At 39.0% G+C, this 27,640-nt stretch overlaps 1 protein-coding gene across 13 annotated transcripts in view; it reads right to left on the reverse strand.

Annotated features, from left to right (window-relative positions):
• The window catches only part of DOCK3 (dedicator of cytokinesis 3), a 225,428-nt gene that overhangs the window by 114,001 nt on the left and 83,787 nt on the right, over positions 1–27,640 (reverse strand). For all 13 annotated transcript variants that reach the window (XM_055806350.1, XM_055806345.1, XM_055806352.1 and 10 more), the window contains exons 8-9: positions 19,319–19,360; positions 17,382–17,536 (exon numbers count right to left, since the gene is read on the reverse strand). In XM_055806350.1, coding sequence (XP_055662325.1) covers positions 17,382–17,536; positions 19,319–19,360 — 197 coding nt within the window. The remainder of the gene's footprint in view (positions 1–17,381; positions 17,537–19,318; positions 19,361–27,640) is intronic.

Consider the following 27,640-nt stretch of genomic DNA (forward strand, 5'->3'; position numbering starts at 1 on the left):
ACATGCTATAAGCAGTCTTCAATTACTCTAACTGCAAGATCTCCTCCTGTGCTAACTCACATCATAGTGAAACCACCTCTTGTGCAGCAATAAGTTAGGTTTTACAATCACTTGCATCATTATTAATTGCTAAAGCTACTCAAATATAAGAAACATTGCTCTGATAAGCAAAATCAAATAGGTTCTTGTTCTTTTACTTGAAAAGAAGAAAAATGAAAGGAGCATAGTGTCTCACTTCTTGGCTTCCTTTAACTGTCTGAAAAGCAGGACCATACTGAACTGGCATCTGTTTCTGCAAAAAGGAAGCAATCAATCAATGGTTTGGGACATTACATTTTCAGCATGAAGGAAGGGGCAAACAGGGACAAAATTTACTGTTGGGTGAGCAGGAGTGGCATTATGCCTGCGGGGAGGTTTTGTTGTTGAGGTTATTTGTTTGTGGGGCTTTTTGCATAACGTGAAGATGACAACAAAAGCCCTGGCAAAGCGCTTGGAATTAATTAGTAAGCTCCCTTGTACTAACCCATTGGTGGGTTTAGTGTGGGGTTGCGAGGCAAAAATTCTGACTGCCTATCAGTTTATGAATGTAGGTACAACATTAATAGATGCACAGTGCCAGAGCAATGGTAGTCTGTAGAGAGTCTGCAGATCCATTTTTGGATTTAATTAAAAACTGATGATAAAAGAACATGGATTTTAAAAAGATATAAAAATCTTTAGCAATGTATAGGAGATTAGTTTTCTGAAGCAGAAATGGCAACACATTAGGGCATCAATCCACTTAAGCATAAACCTCACATCTTGTACCTTTCCCTTGCCTCAAATAACACTTTGGTAGCCATTTCTCCCAGAAACAAATGTCTCTTCACCCCTTCCATTTCAATATGCCACTAAAAGGGAAAAGGTGCAAATCTGTTCCCTCATTTTTCTTATTTTCCTCAGTCCTTCTTCCTTCCTTCCAGAGAACAACTAGGGCAACACTGAAAAACCTCAAGATTTTTACAAACAGCTCAGTCCTTTCTCAAAAGCTGTATCTAACTGGGTTTTCTGAAACTAGCATTTGAATGATCCCTTCTAAGAATAATTGTTAGCTTTAAAATATATAATGGTCCCATGACATCTGTACCTGTGCATAGGGAAAAGGGTCATACAGTCGTGGAGAAGGTCATATAACTTGTATTTTAGTCCTTGACCTTCTCTCAGTGTCTCCCTAGGTTTCTTTCTTACTTTCTAGTATCATGTAAATACCTACCTGCATACGAAATAGGAACAAAAATCTGAAGGTGCCGTCACAGACGCCAGCAGGAATAAGCTACATACAAAGACCTGCCTAACCAGCACAGTTCACCTCCTTCCATTGTACTCAGCGCTACCATTTAAGAAATGGTGATAAGCATGCTATTATTTAATGTCTCACACACACAAAATAAAGTCCCTTCTATTCTCTTTTTTAATGAATTCTAATATGACAATAATTCTGACAATCATTCTAGAATAAAATTTGAGTTGGCATATGAGTATTGTAAGTATTTTAAATGTTAAGGTAAAAGCACCATTTCTTGTCCCAGATAAATCCTGAGAATAAATTCTATGCACTGCAAGCCCTGGTCATCCAGGATAGACCTCAGGATGATCTAGCCATTCTTGGTGACAACAGAAACCTTGCCAACATTTGCCTTCAAAATACAGCATTCTTGCTGTGCACATCACATTTTGGACAGTTTGCTTCATCAGTGCTATGAAATACTGCATTCTTTCTACCACTGTGTGCACAAGCTCTACAAGGACAATATGTTGACCAGGTGAATGGAATTACATTAGGAATTAACTGGTATACGACCAAAATATTTTCTTAAAGCTGCAAAAAAAGATGCTTGTTTCAAAACATTCATGAATTAGCAGAGAAACACCATGAAAGAGATTCCTGGGGTTTGGTGGGGGTGGGAGAGGGAGCGAGAACTGAACGACAGTCTCTAAACCTTACAGTTTGGACATGCCAATATTTACATGAAGTAACCTGTGAAACTCTTCTCTGTACCAGAGAGGAATTACACTGAATCAGCCCAACAGAAGTTTTAGAGACCAATGCAGCAGCATTAGCTAGTTTTTAAGGAAAGCTGTTACTGCTCTCCATTGCCTATGTGGTGGCAGAGACAACCCCAGCTGTATTGCCCTGGCTTTCCACTTGTGCTGTATCCTGCAATGATAACACCACCAGACTTCTCATATTTGCTTGTACAACTTTACTTAAGATTAAAGAAAAGACCAGAATTTCCTTCTCATTTGCCAAATTCATCAAAACGTTTCTCACGTTTGGGCAAAAACGTTACTATGCTCAGTGATCAAAACGGTCCCTACAGGACAGCATCGCATTTCGATGCTTTTGAGAACACCCTGTAGAAACTTTCCAAAAAGGAAACAAGTTTCACATCAGGACTTCTGAACTTTTATTTCAACCAGATGGTCTCATATTCATGAAGAAAGCATGCATTAGACCAACATATCAGTCACTTCCCATTGTCATAAATAGTGGATTGATTTTTCTCTTGAAAGATGATGTAAGCAGTAAGAGAAAGGATTTCCAATGAAGTACAACTATTCATGACCCCTACGTAAGTATGTGAAGAAATGGAAAGTGAAGTTATGACCAAACGGTAAATTATTTTTGCTCTTCCCAAGAGCTAAGTCCCTTATAAATACTAATTTGTGGAAAGATCACAAAAACTTAACATAGTTCCATTTTTGCAAAAGTACCTCAGAATGCATCTACATGTTGCCATTGTACTTAAAAAGGGAGAACTCTTGGGATGATTAAGCCATTTGTTTTGCAGTCCATTTAGGAGTATCCTCTGTAAAAAGCTTTTCAAATTTATTTTCTGTTACTCATGTTTATCTTTTAGAGTTGCTAATTTTGGCTTATCCTATTGGAAAAAAAAATCTAAAGTCCTTACAGCTACTGTAAGACTGACCTAATAACAAAATCTCCTAGTGCTCCACAGAATGAGTCTTCAGTTCTCAGTCTACGTGTGAGAGTAAGTCAAGGTATATCTACAGAATGATACAATGTGTGTGAAGAACTCAATTCCCATTTATAATGTAAACCAACAGCACATACTAGAGCCCATGGCCCAGCCATATTTGAGCAATCCATCATCAATAGCAGTCACTCCCGAGCCCCTGAGACAGAAAGATCACCTCCACTGAACTTTCAGTTTGCATACTGTCTGAACAAATGATTCATGGACTATTTAAAATCTTCCTTCTCAGACAAGTGCTCATGCTGTATGTTTGGGTTTTCCCCTTTTTTTTTTTTTTTTTGGGGGGGGGGGGGGGGAGGAGAGGGGAGTTCTTTCATGAGCTGCCTCATGCAGCAGGTCTGCAATAACCCCAGCTTCAAAAACAAGTGAAGAAAAGATCACCACTTTGGCTTATAGAGTGTATTTTATAAAGGCATCTTAGAGAAAAGAACAACAAATCTGTGAGTGAAATGAATCTGGCTCTGAGAAAATGCCTCCAAGCAACGCAGTTTGCTTCCCAGCAAATTCAGGCTTAATGCTCATGAATTATTAAATTACCACATTGGCTAGAAGCCCTGGGGGAGGATTACAGAGCTTACAGTAGGCCTGTTACTGCAAACACTGGGTTTCCATAGAAACAGAAAATAGTGAAAATAACTACCTGTCATTTTTCACTACCACATTCAAGCAAAACCAACCACAATGTTAAAAATGTTATTAAAGCTTGCAGCAGAAATGCAGCTAAGCACCGATCACACTCTCCTTGGGTTCTCATGAGTCTGCCACACTTCAACATTCAACGCCCTCATTAGTATTTTTTTTATTATTTACATCATGAAGGGTACATACTTGTGTTCCTGAAAGGAATCCTCTCCATTAGCTAGAAAAAGTTTCTATTTCCAAAAAAAGAGACTTTGGTTATGTAGTATGATTCCTCAGTCCCTGCCAGTGATCATGTTTTTAACTAACGAAAAGAAAGCCAGCACCGCCCTGCCAGGTGGTAGGTGTGAAATGCTTTCACCGTAACTGTAGGGAAGACTTCAAATTTTGGATTACACCTATTTTATAGAATGCGCATTTTATCACCATCTCTAACGTGGGAGAAGCTAATGGCTCTGAGATCTAAGACAGCAATAGCCTCTTTTAATTCTTGCTCTACAAACCAGATATCCCTGTTACTGGCTTTGCACATGACAGAGTCATGTCAGCCAGAGACACAAAATTACGTTTTGACAGTGAATTTTGCAGCAGAAAGAGCTCAAGTATGAAAAGTAGTATTCATTACACTGGGCCTTCCTACAGACAGAAAATTAATTGTAATTGCTTTCTCTGAGCTATGTAGTTAACCTAAACATTTGAGTAACTGTATTTGCACCCAGCCAGTCGAGACAGCAAAATTGCTTCTAGTTGCATGTGCGCATGACACATTTTTGTTCTTTCTGAGCAAGAAAAAGGAAGAATTTCAAATACCTGCAACTCATTGATTTCTTCCTGTTAACAACTAAAATAATTTAAATGCCCCTGTAGAAAAACCTGTATCCCTGCCTTTTGATATGTGATCTCCAATCTGAAAAAAAAATGTTTTGGGAAAGAGGGGGGTTGTGGTAGGAAAGGTAAGATGGATTTTTGTAAAAGCTCCTGTTTTATAATAGCTTCAATATTAGGAATTTTATAGGAAAGAATTAATATCTCTAGTAACACCACCTACCTCTCTACAGCAACTTTCATATAAAAACCCAGAGATTAATAATTTCTTTAAAAAATGTAATATTAACAGGAAAGGGGATAAATAGGAAAACCAAGCAAATGCAGATTTGGGAGAGATAGCTAGGGAATGAAAGTTAGCTGAAGCAACTGGCAGAGAAAACCAAAAGGCGTTACTCCTCCTTCACTGTTTCACCCTTTTTAAAAAAATCTACACAATCAAAAAAATCCCTTATAAAATATTCCGTATGTTTTATCTGTCTCCAGTGATGATCAAACTTGTATTTTCTTATGTTTTATATTATGTATTATATCAGTTACGCATTATAATTATGTTATATATATATATATATATACACACAGTTATGTATGAGATCAGGGAAGGCTCTTTGACCCCTGCCCTATGTGGCAGCAGACTTTAGAGACCCACGTATTTTCCATGTTAACTAGAGTGACCAGAACAAGGGCCATGGCTGTGGATAGCAATATTCCTTAATGTTTGCTTTCTGGATGATGTTTTTTAAGGAAGTTCACCCTGAGCAGCATGAAGAACAGACATCCTCCTTGTTACTAATGCTATGGATTATCTATTACACAAAAATCAGAAAAATACTTTCCTTGAAATACAAAAAATACAATAAACTGAACTACAGGAGGAACTGATGAGGATTAGCTAACCCAACAGATCAGATTGCTAGAAAAGAGGTAAAAATTAGAAAGATGGATTTTTTCGTGACTAAGCAGAAGAAAAACCTTATTAGTTGGTAAACCTAATCCCTAGGAAAATTCTCTGAATATTAAAGAAATAATTCTGAATGATATAAAGTTATTTTTTCCCAGTAGACAAATCATTATACTGACAGTGAACGAGATAACTTTTCTATTTTAAAATAACTACAAGAAGGCTGCTATTAAAAACTAACGAATGGAAAGCTTAGCATGTAATTGCACAATAAAAGTAAAATATAATTTTCTGCTTCCTAACATAGCAACTAGCAATAGTAGAACATGATAATATTTTAAAGCATTTAACAGGGGATAAACACACACACATTGCCACAGCACTCCCAGAGCTATTACCAAAAGAGAGAAGCAATGTAGAACAAGGGAATATAAAGTCAGTTCTGCACTCTGGAAAAGAATGCAGGCAGACTTTTTTGCCACAGCTTTTAATGTGATTCTTTCCACATTAACTACATTTCTTTCTCAGCTATTCAATTTCTACCATACTAATCTACCCAGTGATCCTGTCTTCCCTTCTTCTGACCTTATTAATGCCTATCTTCCTGTTTATTCTTCATCTGTCTGTATCTCTCCAACCCCTTTGCCAGTCTGAACTACTAAGCCTCCCTCTACCCAAGCAGCATCTGATTTCTAAAACATGTACAGTGTCTACAGCTCTGCTGTGCAGCATGTAGAATTGCCCCCATTAAGCATGCTGATCCTGCACATCAGAGCTTTGAGAGCCCCAAATCCCTAATCAGATAGAACTTCTGGAAAATTTGCTATTGCTTTTTCAGAAGTTTGCTCAGAGTTTAAAATGAAAGTTCCAGACTACAGCAATTGTCTACATTAGGAAGTGTTGCAAAAAAATTATTCAAGAAGATATATGTAAACGCGATGTAATTTTAGCTACACTGTTCTTGCTAACATTTTTGAGCAGCTGATACACATTCCTATTGACAGTTTAAGAGTCAAGAAAATATGACTAGATGATGACGAGAACCATGGAGCTAACTGTCATCAATAAATACACAAAGAGATAGAGGATTCCTGTCAAATTCATCGAATTCAGCAACCTGGTATACAGATTTATATTCTGACATCTGAATTAGGAATACTGTGTCGGAGAAAATTCCTACTACAGAAAAAGTGAAAATCAATTCCTGTACAAATTCATCATTGCTGAATCCAGTGTTCCAAAGTGGTGCATTTTATTCCAGTCTACCAAAACACTGTCACAGACATTTTGGCATTACAGCCTCCCCAGAAAAGCCAGTATCGTGACCTCTATCAATTCAATAACACCTATGAGAAGTAATGGAAATTTAGAGATAGTAAAATAGGACAAGACTGTAGAAGTGAGTAGTTAAACTGGTCCAGCCAAAACCAATTTGATCATGCAGTGGAAGTTAACCAGTTTTTGAGGCCAAGGGGACAATACATTTAAAATAATGATCATGTTGTTCTCTAATATTTTTACACCTTTAATATCCTACATTTTTATATGTTTGTCTGCTGATTTTTATCAGGTAAAAGAATTTGTTTGGAAGTATCTCAAGACCATGAGACGAGTTACAAATGGCAAACCATTATGTACATTACTTATGCAGTTACCACCTATACACAACTGTACAGCAGTATTAACAGCAGAACATTGCCTCTTATAATTTTTTTGATTCAGCCTTAAAAACAAGGGGCAGATGATTTTATGTTAATAACTTTAGAATAGCTAAATCCAACTATCATGATATAGCTTAACAGCATTTTCTTAGTCCATAATTATGTTTCCAAATCACGTTTCTTTCCCGGGAGCTGTTTTGTCAATGGCGCTAAATTCTTAAGACAGAAGATGAGAGACAGGCTGCACTACTCACATGCTCCCTAACGTCCACCCACAAATTCAGAACATTTCCACAAAAGCCATTTTTCCATATCACCTATTAGCAATAGTATTAAAGAGTAAGATTGTGTTTTCTCTTATTTTGCCTATTGCTTTACAATTCTATAACAGAAATAAATGTTTCAAAATTACCAAATTCCTATGTTGAAAACCGGCAGCTGGGTAGAAGATATGCTTCTGCCTTTCTAGTATTTTAAAATCACTGTGTGTCTCCATTTTCTCACATTTCTGCACGTGTTTTACCTAGTCATCTGCTGAGAAAGAACGGATTACAATTTTAATCTTCCGTGAGAAGAAAAAGAATGTGAAAAGGGATCTCAACAAAACACAATGAGATGCTTTATACAGGACTTGGTTTAATAACAAGGTCAATACCTCCACATATCTGAGGTAAGAACCAAAGAAGCAAGAGAAAAGAAGGAGGCAACAAAGCTGTTGCATGAACTTTGGAAGATTTCTGTTTTTGTTTTTTGAAGGAACAAGGACTTTCTCTGTAAGGCACCTAACCAATAAATGTTGATTTGCATCAGAAAAGCTACAAGCAGTTATAAATTAACAACTGAAGGATAAAGTCTTGCTTCAGAGAAGAAACAGGCTTCTCTACTCTGTTTCTCATTGTCCTAGGCAAAGAGCAACAGTGTGAAACTTGGAATTTTAACGTAGAATCTTTGGTGGAGAAAATACTCTGCCAGCCTATCTTTTCCGAATTGCAACCTCTCGTTAAGATCAGCTTCTGTCACGTTGCTGCTAGGAAACTACTAGCTGATATAATACAGTATATACAGAAAAGACTTCCATCTAACAGATTAATTTTAAAAGCAGCTAGGATTGTTACAATAATTCAATCTTGTCTATTATATAACACAGACCACACACCATTTATGTTAAGATATATCCTTGGGTTTATTTGTTTTAAGGCAGGCGAGGCAGAGGCAGATGTCTGGCTTATCACAGCATCACAGACTGGTCAGGGTCGGAAGGGACCTCTGGAGATCATCCAGGCCAACCCCTGCTAAAGCAGCTTCATTGAGGGCAGGTTGAACACTCGTGTCCAGGTGGGTTTTGAATGTCTCCAGAGGAGACTCCACAGCTTCTCTGAGCAACATGTTCCAGTGCTCTGTCACCCTCAAGGTAAAGCTCTTCCTCATATTCAGAAGGAACTTCTTGTGTTGCCGTTTGTGCCCACTGCCCCTTGTCCTGCTGCTGGGCACCACTGAAAAGAGCCTGGCCCCGTCCTGTTGACACTCACCCTTAAGATACCTGTAGGCATTGATAAGCTCCCCTCTCAGTGTTCTCCAGGCTGAACAGGCCCAGCTCGCTCAGCCTTTCCTGAGAAGGAAGATGCTCCAGTCCCCTCACAACCTTCGTAGCCTCCGCTGGACCCTCTCCAGTAGTTCCCTGTCTCCTGAACCGGAGCCCAGCACTGGACACAGCACTCCAAACACAGCCTCACCAGGGCGGAGCAGAGGGGGAGGGTCACCTTCCTCGACCTGCTGGCCACGCTCCTCCTAATGCGCCCCAGGATGATCCCACTGGCCTTCTTGTCCCCCAGGACACGCTGCTGGCCCACGGGCAACTTGCTGCCCACCAGAACGCCCAGGTCCTTCTCTGCAGAGCTGCCTTCCAGCAGGTCAAGCCCAGCCTGTACTGGTGTGGGCGCTGGTTCCTCCCAGGTGCAGGACCTCACACTTGCCCTTACTGAGCTTCATTAGCCTCCTCTCTGCCCAGCTCTCCAGCCTGCCCAGGTCTCGCTGAATGGCAGTGCAGCCTTCTGGCTCATCAGCCACTCCTTCCAGTTCCGTATCACCCGCAAACTTGCAAGGGTGTGCTCTGTCCCTCCATCCAGGTCACTGATGGATGAGTTGAACAGAAGCAGACCCAGCACTGACCCCTGGAAACACCACGAGCTACAGGCCTCCAGCTCGACCGTGCTGCTGATCACAACCCTCCGAGCTCTGCCACCCGCCAGCTCTCAGCCCACTGCACTGGCCGCTCACCCAGTCCACACTTCGTGAGCTAAAATATGTATATTTTGTTTTCCTATTTTTTATTCCATTCTGATTGCTTTTTGTATGAGCATTTGCTGTCTCTCTCCTTCCATTAGAGTGCAAACGATTTATGCTTATGATGTGTATTTGGACATCACCCTGCAATGTAATAGAATGAAGTATGCTCTGGCAGTACACAATATTTCAACACAAAATTCTGGACAGGCATCTTACATTACAGCAAACGTATTATGGTAGCAAGTCATACCCTGCCCCCGTATCTGAAAGTCTGAGTACAGCACTTCCAGTCACGTCTACATTTATTGCTTAAGTAATAAAAAAAATATCGTAACAACATGGTATGTGCCCATCGTGTAACGTTACAGTTAGGCACCATAATACCATTTAGATAAAGCCCGAAGGCACAAATTAGTACAGAATAAAAAACCCAAAGGTGTGAAATGCTAATCAATCCAAGTTAATAACCACCCAAATTATTACTACACTGTTACTGTGCCTTTCCTACATTCCTCTCTCATTGCAGTGCTTCGCACTCCCACAAGTTGGCTCTCATGTATGATTTTAACTCCATTACTCTTTTTTTCTCGTCCCCTTAAAAAATGAGTATTTTCCAAATTATTTTAAATGATGATCAGTGGAAGAAGTTCTACTAATTCCACCTCAATATTTCTCTTACACTGACAACTAAGGGAAAAAATAAAGATCTGAAGAAAAAATACACATTTAACTTCACTAAATTATTGAAGGATGGATGCCTGCAAAAGGAAATGAAAGAAATAGGTTGAGACAAGAAAAAAAATGCTGAAAGGTGAAAAGCTTAGATAACTATTTGATTAAGTCCTGGAGAAACAGAATTTTTAAAAAGGCAATATGAAAAGACTCTGTGGGCAGAATGTTGTGCTCTGTACTAGCGTACTCAGAAATGCATTACGGAAATGAGACCGGTCCAGAAAAAGTAAGGGAATTTGCATACATGAGAACTAGTCAAGCCTTCAAGGTCAGTAACTATGCAGCATCTTTCCTCTCATTTCATTGTACTGTATGAGAACTGGGCTATCAGTATACAGATTTATATACACCCTTTAAACCTGATTGTCAGCTATGATCCCCAGAAATTTCCCATGCATTGAAGAGTCTTAAAAGTCCAGTTGGAAGTACTTAAGAAGGAATATGTGGTTCTGCATTTGTAGGCACATTTATTTCTTTGCTTAACTCCTACCCCCCACCTCTAACTGGCATCATTAATTCTCTTGAAGCAATAAAAAACTGTCAAACAAAATCGTACTGAAACACATGGAACACAAGATCTACATAACGCATTTATGTGTACCCTCACATGAGAAGCAGACAGTAGTCCTTATGAACACTGACCAACCATCTATTTTTCTTTCCCAGTTTTATATCCTTTCATCCTTTTTCTTATCTTTCTGTTATTTGGACAGGCCCCATATAAGATAGGCCGATTACATGACTTAAAATAAAACCCAAACAAAAAAATATTTAATAAGCCTTGTTCCAATTGCATTGCAGTAGAACATACACCCGTCTTGTTTTGCCTTATCTATAGCACTGAAAAAACTCAAGGCAGAATTGGCAGCTAGAAAATATCTAAATGGATCCGTGATAATTGATGTCTTTTGCAATGTGATTTGATCCTTCTTATTTAATGAGTATCACACTTATTAGAACAAACTCAGTTTTGTTGGAGAGTGACACAGATAGGCCTCCAGTTCAGCCACAGACAACCGAATCCAAACCCTTAATCTTCAGAAGAATTGAAGTCAGATAACAATCATCAAGAAGTCTTCAGAGCCACTATTATCTCAGGATTCAGAGCATTCTAAGCATTTGTAACAGGAAAAAAATGTGCAGGAAAAATGGACAAACCTAAACTTACCTTTTGATGTGATAAAATAGGGAGCTGGATATAATGCAAATTACTTAGTGACCTTTGGAGTGTAGACTTACTCACCACTACCATAACGCATATACCGTGAAACTTGCCTCTACCAGTGGAAGACATTTCTTTTCCTCCCCATGGCTCTGTCAGCATAACTCCTCTGGATGTATGCCCTATTGGCCCTGCGTATCCTACCAACAAAGTGCTGAGGAACCAGAGAGCTGCTAAAAATGCTATAGCACTCCTAAATTTTAAATATCTGCCACACCTTTGGGTGAGACAAGTTTGGATTCTGATCACTAACAATCATTTTTACCTAGATAGAATTTATGGGCAAAATAAGATTCTTACTTAAGAACTTCTGCAGTACTGAAAAAGTTACAATAACACAGATCCACAGAATGCACCATGATGTTGATACTAAGTATTCCCCATGACTTTGTTAGCATCTCAGTTGGCTTCCATATTCCTTTGGGTAAACTGGAAAATTGGAATCTTCATTTCTGGTAGAAATACCTTTGGTTAGGATAGCTGCTGCCACTTCTTTCCTCTTCTCTGCTTTTTTCCCCAAGGCAAAATCACAGAATAAAATGTAACATTTTGTCTTCTATTGCATCTTGGTTTTGTTTCTTTTTTTTGGCTAACTTTTAGTTTAAGTAAGCTTTCTCACACATTTCCTGGGACACTACAAGATCATGAGGGGAAGAATGTATTACTGTACTTCTCATCCTTCACGTTTCCTGGAGTAACATCTCCAGAGTATATTTTCATTAACTTTAAACTTTCCTAGTTTTAGGTTGCATGTCTATAATATAAGCTTTTTAGATACACTGCATGTTTAGTATTTATCAGAATATAATTGTATCAATCTCTTAACAAGATGTGTTGGGAGCATCATACAGGAAAACACTACAATAGCACAGAGTAAAAGAGAAAGCTGTTCTTAAACTGAGTAACATCTACCTATACATATATACTTAATTTGTTCTATGTGATCACTTCTGGTAGCCTTACTATACATCACTTGAAGAAAAAGAATGTAATATCCTGAAAAGTTGTGAAACGATTTCCTTTGTTCCTGTTTCCAAAACCAAAATAAAGATAGTATCACGATGACATTGCAAACACAGTTACATAGATTTTTGAATTAGACAGAATGGAATAATAAATGTTTATGATCCAAAAAAAAAAAAATCATATAAGCAGGAGAGAGAAAATGTAATGTGCACTGTGGTGCTCACTGAAAAGTATGTGATCTTGCAAGTGAAGACAGATGGTGTAAGAGCAGCAAATTGGGTGTGACTGAACTTTTGAGGACTGCACAATGCAAACAAAAGAAAGTACTTTTCAGTGAGTTTCTTTCTGCATATATTACAAAAAAACAACATCAATGACAGAAATTCTTAAGAGTTTCAGTACCATGTCATTGTAAATGTTCTTAGTTGCCAATCTCCACTGTAAATTTACATCGAAAAATACGTACAGCCACCTGTTGCTACTACTACCATTGGTTAAGATGAAAACATTCATCACTTAAAACAGCCACTTTTCCTCATGCCACATCAAATATTGCCCTGCTGAGCATTCGGGCCAAGTTTTCTTTGCCCTCCATTTGCAGCCAATGTACCTTACAGAAGCCATGCCTGCATGTGTGTGTTGTATCTTTCTCTCCCTTTCCACATTCAACTCCAGCTGAGCTTTTGCTTTTCTATTCTGTCTCTGCATGCTCAGGCAATTTCTTATTTCCCCACGTAGCTAATCTGATACATCTGCTTGATTGTCTGCATGTCAGAAAGGACCATCCTTGAACTCCACAAAATGCAATACCAAGATAAACTGACAGCAAAGACAGACATCATGCAGAAACCAACCAACCAAGGCAGTGGTGCATTCTGACTGAATAGACCAGCTGAAAGATCCTAAGGCCTTCTCATAATGCTGTGTATTAAAGAGAGGAGACCATCAGCAAACATATGCCTTCCACAGAGACCACAGAATGGATCTGGTCTCACAACAAAAAGGTGTAGACTATATTCTGTATGAGAGACGTACACATGGACTTCCTCTGGCAAAGCTAACAACAGTCATGGACACATGATCTACCACATTTTCCAAAACCTCCAGTCACGAGGTCTTTATTATAACAGGCACAGTAAAGGCACAACAAGTAGGTAGATGGAGGAGTTGCAAGCAGAAATATGCATGGCATTATTGTTCCATGCACAATTATTGCCTAGGCCCCAGTTTTTTTCAAATTCAATCACATCAGAATTTCTTTTTCGTTCCTCTCAATCTCCATAATTAAGGCTATTCCTAGCCAACAAGAAACTGTTAACTCCAAGTGGAGTAAAATAGGGTAAAATAGTGCTAGAAACATCTATTCTGGTTTAAGATGCAGGCAGAATAAAAAACCTTTACATGTTTAAATATAAACTTTATAAAGAAAAAAATCATACTGAAATTTATTTATCCTTTTTCATACTTAGTGGATTCTTCAAGCTTATTTTCAGAAAAAACTGATATCATGCTTTTGAATGTGTAAATTTTGAAGTCGTAATTTTATACACTTATTAGTAAAAAAGAGCTATTGTAAAGGTAGCTGAGCCTCACTGCTTCAATGAATTTGGTTTATTTCCACCCACCAAAATAATGCTGCAAAAATGTTGTTTAAAACAAACAAAAAAAATCTTATTCACTGCATCCTTCCAGCACAGATAATACTCTGGATCTGTTTTTCCACCAGTTTTCCAGCCCCTTTACAATAGCTTCATCCAGTCTCTATCTCCCCGCTTTACCATACTAAGTTTAATGCTTCTCTTTGTCGAGGCATGGGGTGCGTTCCCACATACTCGAACAAAATCAGTTAGCTCTTACGTGACCTATGCTTGACAGATCTATGGTGACTTTTACCGATCGTCTTGTTAGCTTCTTAGTGCTAATAAACAGTTTATTTGTTCCAGAAATTTTTGCATTTGTCATCTGATTGCAGTTGACCTTCTTAGGGTGATTGAGCTATTAAATACTCCAGCTATCTTGGTAACATCTGCTGATAGCTTAACGTCCCCTTTAATCTGTTCTGTTATTTCTTGATTTTGTAAAAAAAATAAAATTTGCTGCTAAAGCATTATAGAATTATTCTTTTTTTGTCCTTGATGTCTTTTGGTAATTGTATTTTTCTAAAAGTTTCTGTGTCTTCCCATCCCTGTTCACACAATTTCATTAGTTTCTCCTTTTTTACATTTCCTACCAGACTCCATTTCACCAAAGAATTTGTGATACAGACTTCTTCCTGTTGTTGCCATATATTTAAACTCTGCCTCATCTTGAAACAACTTGCTTTTGTGCTCTTCAACAGTACTGTTAAGAAACTGACAACTCTCAAATTTCTTTCCTCCATATGAATTTACCTATCTTTTTTTGGTGTTTATTGACACCTGCCTTATTGAAGTTCACCATCTTTATGATAATATTTTCCTTCTTTCCTTTTCTAGTTACTATCAACTCTTATCATTTCACAATCATTCATCCCAAGGTACTTCTCACAATGGCTTTAATCAAAACTAGACTGATTTTCTCATTGTTTTCCACTACCTTCCACACGACAAGCTGAGGTATTAAATTTTAGTAACAAAGATTCTGTTGCTATATTAATGTCTTTTGTATGTAGAAATGTGGGACAATTTTTGCAACTAAAAAATCCCAAAGACTTTAAAACATACAAATAGACTTTCATCCCTTTTGATCTGAGCATTTACCTAACACTCAGACTGACAGGTTGCTTCTGCTGTGGGCTGAAACCAGTTATTGAGGCAGACATTCACCAATCCACTTACTGATTTACTTGTAAGTATTTCTTTTTATAATTCTGTCAAGAGTAAAAATTAAGTCACTTTTTCATTTTTTTTTTACCTCTAGGTTTTACCCCTCTGATAGCAGCATTGTTATTCTTGCTACCCATATCTCCCCACTGGCATCTTTTGTCTGCTTCTCATTTTTAGACAGCACAAACCATTGAACACAGTACAGTACCATATTTGTATTCAGAACCTGGCAATAGATATCAAACTGTATTTCAGCTGCTGCTCCAACCTTCTGATTGCTAATCCATAATTGGTACATGCTATTACTTCAGCTCTTGAAAAACACTGGAATTTTCACCGAGCTTCACTTTACCTAACTGGGAAATAACTTGCAACCCACAGGTTCAATGAGGTTTGTAATCTACTGTATGTCCAAAGCACTAACACTGAAAGCCCAGTGTGAACCGTTTGGGTAAGAAATTTATCAACCTCAAAACCATTTCAGAAAAGTCAATTTGTCCTTTTCACTTAGAATGCAGCATGCAGAAGCTTTGCTTGTTTTTCTACCTTAATGTACTATTTCCAGAGAGGAAAGAAACTTTATCTTTTAAAGTAGCTTTAAAAACATAATTCTAAATTTGTAGCAGTGTGTGTGACTTTTCTGTTTTTAAATTTCTTCTCCAAAACAGAGCTCAGCCTCATTACACGCTTCTTCCCCACCACTCTTGGGGATGTAAGAAAATGTAAAAATTATGCTGTTTTCACTGCAGTAGATCACTGATGCATAATACAAAAAGCTAAATAATCACAACTGTTTGCACATCAAAGCATTATTATATATATTTAAATATGCCTGAGCCACTCTTTGTATGTTTTCTCATTATAACTATTCTTTTTTAATTTTTTTTACCACTGGCAAAACCCCTTCTAAAGGCTTTCTCACTCAATGTTTACATACTATGCAAACTGCAATCCCAGACAATTCATCTCTTTCTAAAGCAATTTCTGAGGCCTTCTACAGTCATGGATGGCAGCAGCTTGTCCCTTCCTCTTCCCTGCAGCTTTCCTCATCTAAATAATTTGATATTTTACTGCTTCGTGGTATGAACTAACTAAAGTGTGCATGCTTTTGTTTTGTTTTGCCATTTTCACCTTTCCTTCTTAACAGCTATTTTCTGTTCATTCTCTCAATAGAGGAATTATAGGCATATCTTCCTAACTACATCAAAACAAGCACTTCTCACTTAGTGAGGCTGAAATAAACATGATGTAGTACCAGATTAGGCGTTCTTGCCATATTCTGCAAAACAATCTTTAAGTTGCCCAACTAAACAGTGACAGACATATATTTATAACACACAACTCATGAGAGCTTTTCAATATAGACCACTTGTTTAGTGGAATGTATTCTGAAGAGCTACAAAGCTGTTATCACTCTACTCTGAACTTTCTTGGATGAAAATTATTCACAGAATAATGTTCTTCCAAAGAGAGGAAGGAACATTTTGAAGCTCTTCCCTCCGTTTGGAACAAATCTAAATCTAATTTGCTGAAAACTAGGACAGTTTTGACCACAGTAGCAAACATGGTCTATGCTAACCGTCAGGACATGCCTTAATCAAAACTCAAAAACCCCACAGATTTGCTGTACTTTAGATCAGACCAAGTTACACATACTTAATTTCCAAGACACAATGTATATGCTGCAATATTCTTCTACGTATTCTGATGTTTTCAAAAAGAAAAACGAAAGACATTTCATATTTGCATATGTTAGTACCAATTACCTCAACATACTGAGCAGCACAGCTGTCCTGCCTAGGCTTTGCGATGAATAGGAGTACTTTAGTTTATATTGATAGCAACAGAGTAATGAAAACACGCTGTATTGTAACATACCTGTAAGGCAAGGAGTGGATGAGAGTTAAAGAGCCTCAAATTCAGCACCCAGACACACAGCAATCCTCTTTTCAAACCAGTCACACAGTGTGGCCCTGCCATTATTAGTAGCTCCTGAACAACAGCCCTAAGAAAGAAACCACTAAACACTAAGACCTTCAGTACCGTGTGGAGACAAAGTCACAATCCAGAACAAAATTCAACTATTCTGTGCCTTTAATGCTTTGATTATATGTAAGCACTAACCTTCATATGGAATGACTTGTATTACTGATACTCTCATGTATGCATTGCAGGGCTGTCACAATTTATCAGCTTTGTCCTTTCAGTTGTGCCACAAGAAGAGCTCACATGTTTTTCTCTAATGCATTTTCTTTGTTCATATTTTTTTTTCCCAGGAAGCTCTTTAGTTATTTGATACAGTCCTACCTGATCTGCTTGCCTTCTCGAACATCGTACAAAGAAAAAAAGACATCTGTGTCTTCTCCAATTGTATTGTAGGTGAAGCTCTTTAGACTGAGGAAGAAGTGATGAGGCACTGGCATACGGCAAGCTTCCCCATGACGCTGACGAATTGTATCCACCTGTTTAAAAACAACAAAAATGAATTTTAGCTCTTCACAAATAAAAGACATGACCAACTGGATAATTTCAACTGAAATTCTGCTCTCTTTTCTTAAGTTTACTCTCAAATATATTCTACCTTACAGACACATACTAGATTAAGTTTTCTTCCCCTATTTTTTTCCTCTCTTAACTTGAATAGTTTGAGAAACCACAATAACCAAGTAAAAAGGTTTATGCACATAAAATCTGTTTTTATAAAGTAAACAAAGTCAATCCTATTTCTCCGATACTGTCTTGATACAGAAAATGAACTATAATAAGATGGTGATAGGGCAGTTCTTGATGATTTCCATTTAAAGCAGATGGATTTCAAAGCATTTTTAAGAATAACATTTGTAATTTCTTTTTAGCAGATACAATTCATTTATGTAAGTCATTTATGTGGCCAGCAGGACCAGGGCAGTGACCATCCCCCTGCGCTCGGCACTGGTGCGGCCACACCTCGAATCCTGTGTTCGGTTTTGGGCCCCTCACTGCAAGACAGACACTGAGGGGCTGGAGCGTGTCCAGAGACGGGCAGCGGAGCTGGGGAAGGGGCTGGGGCACAAGTCCTGTGAGGAGCAGCTGAGGGAACGGGGGGTGTTCAGCCGGGAGAGGAGGGGGCTCAGGGGGGACCTTATCGCTGCCTGCAATGACCGCTGTGGGCGGGTGTGGGGATGTGTGTGTGTCTTCTCCCAGGTGACAAGTGACAGGACAAGAGGAAATGGTGTTAAATTGCACCGGGGAGGTTTAGATTGGATGTTAGGAAAAATTTCTTTACTGAAAGGGTTGTCAGGCATTGGAGCAGGCTGCCCAGGGAAGCAAATGAGTCACCATCCCTGGAGGTACTTAAAAGACGTGTAGATGCAGCACTGAGGGACATGGTTTAGTGGTAGACATGGCAGTGTTGGGTTAATGGTTGGACCTGATGATCTTGGAGGTCTTTATCCACCTAAATAATGGTATTATTTACAACCCGGGCTTTACAGGCTAACATTCCCTGCAGGTATAACAAAAAGAAACCTTAACAGCAGTGCATACAACGAGCAATCAATAAAGTAAAACAGCAGAAAGGTTTACATTTTGACTCAGTATACCAAGACTTATTTAGTGAAAATTGGGTGGAGGGAAAAAAAAGGAGTATGATTAGAAATTAATTTACTCTTTAAGTTTTATAGCCCTTTATATCCATTGTATGCTGATCTTAATAAACAGGCTGCAGGAATATCTCAAGCTTGCTAATTAGTCCCCTCTGAATGAGTAGACAGGTACATACTAACAAAGAAAATCTAGATTTTTCAGACTTCCAACCCAGATTTGTAATAGCTCAAAATCAATTTAGTTTGGTATTTTAAATTAAATCCAAGCAAATCCTCATCCTTTAAAGACAGGTACCTGTGGAAGCTCAGTTCTTCTGGAAAGATTAGACCCAGATTCCATGACCAGGATGGATTACGCTACTACAGAATGGATATGTGAAGCAGAAGCCTACTTAGCCACATGTTAGCAGGAGAAAGAAAACTCACATGGGCAGATCAAGGCTTTTGATACCACTACAGAAGTTGATCTTTTAAGAACAACAGTTAGAGCTAAGGAAAAGAGACCTAAATGGAAGTTAAAAAGGACCTTAGTTAATTACTTGGGAATCTTCTGAGGAAGTGTTGTATGGGTAGGGATTTACCCAATAATCTCCATCATATCCTTACATACATTACTAAACAATTAAAGACAACAAATATTGGTATGTAGATGATATTTACCTGTGATGTGCTCTGCTGGACACTGTGTCTACTTGACAAATGCTGTGGAAATACAAAACAGTAAAATTTAAACCTTTTTGAAAGTAAGAAATATTTACATTATATCTCTATAGCAACAGAACAGTAATTTCAAAATATGACTGTTCAAGATTATTCCCAAGTTTTCATGGCCTTTTTTCATAGTGTATCATCACTCACAAGACTACTAGCTTTCCTAAAGACTCTTCTCAGATAAACCATTTCTTAGCCTGACTACTTGAATTAACAAGTGGTATTTTACATTAGCTTTAAAGTAAATGGCTGTCACAAGCTGGACAGAATTTCCAACGCTGTAATAGCATTTCTTTTTGAAAAGTGCATCACCCTATACTGTATAACCTATGTGTTCTCTTGCTAAGTGGGGTGATACCCCACCACTAATCCTCATCTACCAGTATGCTGTCTATGAAAAGGTGCATCTGTTTAAAAATATAGACATCTATAAAGAAGGATGGATTTTAGACTTAAATTTTTTGCTCTGAGCAGAAAATGAAATTCTGATGTATGATTAAATACTTCTCTACAATTTTAGCTAGCCAACATCTGTAAAGAAGCACCACTATAAAGAGCAACATCTCTGAAACGGAACTCAGAGGGTGATGCTGTATTTAAACCTTTGTACGCTAGAAAGAAATGTTATAATCAGAAAATGGGACTGCAAGACTCACTGAACCCGTTTAATCTCCAAAGGGAGATTTAAATACTAATCTCAATTGAAATGGTTTCAGAGAGCTTTAAAAACCATATCATTAATGATTCTGCCACGCCTGTTCCACACACATTCATGTTAACATTAGCATTTTAAACTGAAATAGTAACATTAACACCACCACGTTAATAAATATTCTCTTCACTCACCCCCATCGCTATCCTTCTGTTAAATACTCAAAATCTTATTCTGACTAAACATATACACTCTGTAGCAGGACCAGCATGATCTGCTGATAACCTCATAGCTTCAGAAGAGTTGAAAGTAAAAGACAGTCCACAAAATGTATTTGGCAGCACTTTTTCCAAACTATGCCACTATCTTTCACACAGAACAAAAATAAGACTTTTTACCACAAAAGGAAAGATAATCTTCAAAATAACACTAAATCAAGAAGATATTAGGGTACAGACGGAGCTGGCAGAAGTGCTCACGGAGCCCCTTCCAGCCATCTGCTAGCAGTCGTGGCTAACCAGGGAGGTCCCCAGTGGCTGGAAGTCAGCAAATGTGACGCTCACCTGCAGGAAGGGCCGGGAGGAGGATCCAGGGAACTATAGGCCTGGCAGCCCCACCTCAGTGCCGGGGGAGGGGATGGAGCAGATCACACCACGGGGCATGTGCAGGGCAGCCAGGGGATCAGGCCCAGCCAGCGTGGGGTTATGACAGGCAGGTCCTGCTTGACGAACCCAATCTCCTTCTACGACCAGGTGATCTGCTTAGAGGATGGGGAAAAGGCTGTGGGTGTTGCCTACCCAGCCTCTAGTAAAGCCTTTGACACCAGCTCCCACAGCGTTCTCCTGGAGAAACTGGCTGCTCCTGGCGTGGATGGGTACGCTGCTCACTGGGTGAGAAGCTGGCTGGCTGGCCCAGCCCAAGAGCGGTGGGGAATGGAGCAACATCCTGCTGGCGGCCGCGCACCAGCGGCGTTCCCCAGGGCTCCGTGTGGGGCCAGCTCTGCCTCGTACCTTCATCGGCCATCTGGACGAGGGGATCGAGCGCAGCCCCGGTACGTAGGGTACTGGTACAGCTTGTGGGGGAGTGTGGGTGCGCTTGAGGGGCAGGAAGGCTCTGCGGAGGGATCTGGACAGGCTGGACCGATGGGCTGAAGCCAACCGCGTGAGGCTGAACAAGGCTCAGCGGTGGGTGCTGCAGCTGGGTCACAACAACCCCCCGCAGCGCCGCAGGCTCGGGCAGGGGGCTGGGAAGCTGCCTGGCAGGAAAGGGTCTGGGGGTGCTGGTTGATGGCCGGCTGAACACGAGCCGGCACTGTGCCCAGGTGGCCAGGGAGGCCAACAGCATCCTGGCGGGTATCTGAAACAGTGTGGCCAGCAGGACGAGGGCAGTGACCATCCCCCTGCGCTCGGCGCTGGTGCGCCCGCACCGCAAATCCAGTGTTCAGTTTTGGGCCCCTCACTGCAAGACAGACATTGAGGGGCTGGAGCGTGTCGAGGAGGAGGACAATGGAGCTGAGGAAGGGTCTAGAGAACAAGTCCTGTGAGGAGTGGCTGAGGGAACGGGGGCTTCTTAGTCTGGAGGAAAGGAGGCTGAGGAGAGACGTTATTGCTCTCCACAACTACCTGAAAGGAGGTTGTAATGAGGTGGGTTGTTGGTGTCTTTTCCCAGGTAACAGGTGACAGGATGAGAGGAAACAGCCTCAAGTTGCTTCAGGGAAGGTTTAGATTGGACATCAGGAAAAATGCTTCACCAAAAGGGTGGTCAAGCATTGGAGCAGGCTGCCCAGGGAGGTGGTTGAGTCACCATCCCTGGAGGTGTTTAAAAGATGTGTAGATGCGGTACTTAGGGACTTGGTTTAGTGATGGACTTGGCAGTGCTGGGTTAATAGCTGGATTCAATCTTAAAGGTGTTTTCCATCCTAAATGATTCTATGATTCTGAATGGCATATTTTGACAACTGTTTACATTCACAGTTATAAGAACGTCCTCTCTCACACTGTCAGCAGGAGAAATAATGATCTCCAGCTCCCTTGTTTGTCTGACTACTACACTGTCTTCTGAATGTTAAAACCCTCTCAGTTTAGGTGGCTGAGTTGCCTATTTAATCTTTGTCACCTGCAAGCACTCAGAATCAGCTGGCATAGGAAAAAACGGTTATTAAAGCTGTTGAAGGTACACTGGCTTCTTTTGACTAAAATTAATCTCTAAAACTGAGTAAGAAATTGGGACATAAACTCAAGCAACAGAAATATGAGAGCCGGTCTAAAGAGCTACAGTTTCCTCAGCAAACACAGTTGTTCACAGAGTGCACATTTAGGTAAAGCTGTAACAGTAAGTGTCAAAAATCAGGTTTTCAATTTTTGACAATCAAAAGACTAGATTTCACCAACTCTCTTCTTTAATACTGCAGGACCATGCTATTCCTATATGGACAACTACTGACTGAGTTAAATTTACATACCCTTGCCTCTGGCTAGGCAAAGTGCCCAACATGTACAAGCTCTCTTGGAAGGCATTTTTGGGTACATAAATGACTGAAAATAGCCAACACAGATTTGCCAAGGGTAATCATGCTTGATCAAGCTAGCCCTCTAGGGCAAAATAACCAGACCTGTAGGTGAAGGGAGACTACTGGCTGTTGTCTATCTTGAGTTCAGCAAGGCCTTGACCACCACAGCCTTTCACAGCATCCTTGTACCCAAGTTGTGAAGTTACACCTGGATGGGTAGACTAACTACATCGGTTAAAAAAATCCCAACCGTTGGACTGTCGGGCTCAAAAGTTTGATAGCATGTATTCTTCAGAGGTCTATCCTGAGACCTATGCAGTTTAATGAATTTGCAGATAATCCTAAATTGGGGTCAGCAGTCAATGTATTCAAGGAGGAGGCCTCCATTCAGAGGGATCTAGGCAATCCAGAGGAATTGGTTAAAAGGAACCTTATGAAATACAGCAAGGACAAATACAACAAGTCCTGCACTTGCAACAGGCTAATCCTTCCATGGTCTAGGCTGGGAACTGGCTGGCAGGGTCCTGCTAAAGAGCAAGCCAAACACAAATCAGGACAGCACTCTGACAGCAAGGACATTTACAAATGTACAGTTTCTATTAACAGGAGTGTAGCCAGTAGATTGAGAATAATTTATTCCTTTTTACTCAGCATTCAGTAAACTACATCTGAAATAGTGCACCCCATTCAGCAAAGGACCACCCAAGCAGCTGGGAGCTGGAACACATGCTGTATGAGAAGAGATGGAGGGAACACAGCTTTTTTAGTCTGGAGAAGGTCTGGAGGTGACCTGATGGCAGCGTCCCAATAACTGAAGTTACCAAGATGACACAACCAGGCTCTTTACAGAGCTGCACAGCAGGAGAAAAAAATATTGTGATCACAAACTACAGCATGGGATATCCCAACTTTCCAAAAAGCTAAAAATAACCCCATCATGGCAGTCAAGTATTACAGCAGGTACCAAATCTTTTCCCTTGAAGAATTTCAAGATCCAACTGGACAAAGCTCTGAGCAGCCTGGTGTGAATTCAGTATTGGCCTTGCATTGAGCAGCATGTTTGACTAATCTCCCGAGGCCCCTTTCAACCTGAAAAGCCTTGCAAGATGATACAAAAATAGGACTGTTATCTTCCTTCCAAAAAAACCTAAAATAAAATAATATCTGTTTTACCTTTATTTTCCCCAAAAGACAGTTGCCTTTTAAGGTTGTACAAACTTTAACAGATAAGATGATTCATTTCAGTATATCTTTCTTCAAAATCAAAGTGCTTTCTGATGCTTAAACTGAATCGTTGCCATTGTAACCTAGGCCCACTGATTGTCTTATCCATCATTATCATGAAAAGATTAATTAAATTCAGCTTGTGACTCCATTGTAATACTCAAATCTTCTCCTACAAAACCACCTAAGCTTGCAGCATTCCCAACCTGTACTTCAGAAGCAACAATTGACTGCAGAAGTTAAACCACTGCGTTTATGGTTCTCACTGGTAGCCTACACTTTTCAGATAATTTCTTCAATTTCTCTACATTATTTGAAATTCTGATCCTTTCCTCCAATGTACTACCACTTCCAACTTTGTGGTATTTGCACATTTAGAAAGCATACTCCCTATTTCATCATCCAGTCATTAGTGAAACATAAAGCACAACAAAATGGAGGATGACCACAAGAAATTAAGCTGACTCAACCTCTCTCCTATTTAAAAATTACTGATAACCATTCATCATTATATTTTTTTCTGGGTGTGGTTTTTCTAATTAGCTTTGTGTTTACAGTAATTTCATCTAGAACTAATGAACTTAGAAGAATTTAAATTAAAAAAACAATTAAAATCTTCATGAAAATTGCTTATTCTGAGCAAGTTCACAGTCACTATTACTGACCTCCCTGTTGCAAATAATTGGATCTTTTTTCTGTTCCAGGATTTTTTATGGGGAAAGAATGATTACTAGCTCTTCCTCCTCCATCACTCTTTTTTAAAGGTGTGAAGTATGCCTGCCCTTTGCTGGTACTCTGCAACCTTACCAGTCTTTCTAATGATTATCACTAACATGTCTGATACAGCTTCTCTAGACATCCCAAATGAAATTTATATATTTCTGGATATCTCTGGAACTGACAAGTACTTTATAAACTTTTCCACCCTGTTCCAGTGTGACTACTTTCACTTTCCCACAGGTATTGTTAGCAATTTGACACAGTTTACCACCTTACCAGAGCGTAAAGGGAGCAAAGCCAACATTAAACGTCATGTTATTTTCTTGGATCGTGTGCCAATTGTTTTCCCATAAGCATAAAAACTTTTCTTTAACTTCCCAATTACTATCAGTTGATTGATAAAACACTTTTTCTTGATAGAACTGACAACATTTGCTTGTTATATCTTAATTTGTAAATTGCCTAATTCTTCTATTTACCCATTAGTGCTATTCTATCATACTTTTCTATACTTCTGTTGTTTTACACTTACTTTTTGTAACCTTAAGTTCCCTTTCATTCACTCTAGTGACTGAAGATAGTAAAGAATTCTTAATTTACCCAACGTGGCCTCTTAGCAAGTATCTTGTATGGTTTTTTTTTTAATTTACTGAAAGAGCTATCAATTCTCCTTACTTATTCTTCCCAGCACACTTCCTTTTTATGATATCTTACCTACTGATACTAGTTTTTATTGTTGCTCTTCCTCCTTCCTCTCCTAACAATGTTAAGTGAATCCTACCACTACCACATCAGTCTCAAACAAACTGCTTTCTATCATCTCACTCTCAACTGACTTCTTACTAGAGTTTAGAACCAAATGTACACAGAACTGTCCTCTGACAATTTGCTTTGTTAAACAAACAAAAAAAGTCACAAAGATTTCATGAGCTTCCTGCACAGTTTGTGTCCAGTTGGTTTCCTTTACTAGCAGAGCTCTGGGCAATTGAAGTCTCTATTATCAAGTGTTATAACTACTCATTCTTAGCAATTTCATTTTCCATCTGAATAAAGAATAGGCAGCTATGAGGTGATGGCAGCATTAACTTGAAACTTAGATCTGATTTACTGGGAAATCTGGTAAACTATTATTTTTTTTTTGATAGTTGAAAGATATGGCTAAGATCCAGCAGTAACATAGCCAATAGTTGTACCTTTCATGCATCTCTTAAATTCATCCTGAAGACACATACACAAATCAATAAATTTATAGGAAAGCTACAGACATTTAATCACCAGGTTTGAATGTCTCTGATTTTTTGCAAACGCCTCCAAACATTTGTGTCTTGCAACCCCTTCCACTAAAAAGTGCCATCCAAGTGTTTCTGACATTCAGCTGGACTTGAGTTGCTAAATGACAGCTTCAGTCTAGTGGCAATTCCAGCACTGAGCTCTGTGGCAGAATTCTGACAACATATTTTCCTAAAATTTCAAAAACAATGTACATTTTTACAAAAAGTGATCCATCACATTAGTTAAAAGCACAAATTTTGTCATAAGGAAAAAGCAATTTGGTTTCCTTCAGGTGTAAAGCAACAATTTCTGACAAATGCTGTGTATCCTGAAGCCACTGGCATTTAGCTTCATAATGAGTCACCTGGAGAAACAGGGTGTATAAGGCCTCAAAGTACAACAGTTGTGACAAAGAGATTAATATAGTAGTCACAAATATACTTAGCAATGAGAAATGAGAGCTAAGAAGGATGCTCAAATTTTAAAATTTAAAGTTTACCAAGAAAAGTAATCCTAAATCTAATGACTGTATAAAATGCTTGAATTTGTTTGCACAGACAGGGAAGTCTAATGTGTTACCCCATCCATTGTTCTGCTAATATGCAACTGTTTTCTATGTTACATTTAACATTCTACAATGGCACAAGCATGAGAAGGTACCTGGACTCTCACAACTACTCCCGCAAGTTTTACTTTATTTATTTATTTATATTTTACAATATAAAACCTTATTGTTCATATGAAAGCCCATTAAGTATTTTGCCAGGAGTAAGGAGGATTCTCTCCCTGGGTTTCTGTTAAACAATAAAAACCCAAAGCCACATTAAAAAGACCCTAACAGAAAAACAAACACCTTCACCAAAACCACCTTCATTCAATTTTTGCCAAATTTAAGTTAAAAAAATAACAGATTTTCATCTGTTCTGGTTCCTGAAATTGCCTTCTGACTATGAACTGGATGTGATTAGACAGCACTGTCTTCTTGAATCTACAAACTAAAGCAACAGTGAAGTGTGAACTGACTAATGGTCACGTCCTGATACCAGCACAGAACTGAGCAGCAAACTGTGCTGGGGGTATTTTCTTCAGGACTAAAATGGGTGACATAATCAGACTACTTTTGACAATTAAATATTAGCTATTTGCTGTACTGCAAGTATTCAGAGTAAAGAAAACTGCAGAATGAAACACAGAGTAATAAAGCAATCCTGTTAGCAACTTACCTTGTGTTCTCAGAGTCATGACTGATAGAATTTTGTACCAAGTCATTTGTACATTGTATTTGAAGGAAAACTGCTGTAATAGCACCAAACTTTCCTGTGACTATGGCAAATCAGGAACAAACACTGAAGTACTATTGAGTGATGTACTTCAGTGTTTCTTATGTAACAATTTTTATTTCTCTCTGTTATAGGATGCAAATAATCCAAAATAGCAACAGCATATAGCCTGTTTACAAAACATGCCTTTATTTTAGGGAGATGTACAAAGGACCCCACGTAGACATTAACTATCACTCCTGCATCTCTGATAGCTGAAAGCCAAAAACGTTTTAAAATAGGAAACCCAAAGTTTATTAGAAGTGAGTGACACTATAACAATATTTATGTAGAAAATCTACTGTTTTTTTCTGGATGATACTAAGCCATGACATTGTATTACAGTAATTGTTCTTTCTTTCTTTCTTTCTTCCTTTTTTAAAAAAAAATAAAAATAAAGTAGCATCCCAGGAAAAGTCTTCATTCACTTTCCACTGAACATTATATGCTGTTTCTCCCTTTACTGCTACATCATGATCCAAAACAAAGTTAACTGTATTACACAGTTCTACTAACAAAGAAGAATCCAAGTGCAGTTCAGTTGTGAAATGCATTAGTGGCTTTCCAGTTCATTA

The sequence above is a fragment of the Falco peregrinus genome, chromosome 5, assembly GCF_023634155.1.
Source record: "Falco peregrinus isolate bFalPer1 chromosome 5, bFalPer1.pri, whole genome shotgun sequence".
Classification (NCBI taxonomy): Eukaryota; Metazoa; Chordata; class Aves; order Falconiformes; family Falconidae; genus Falco; species Falco peregrinus.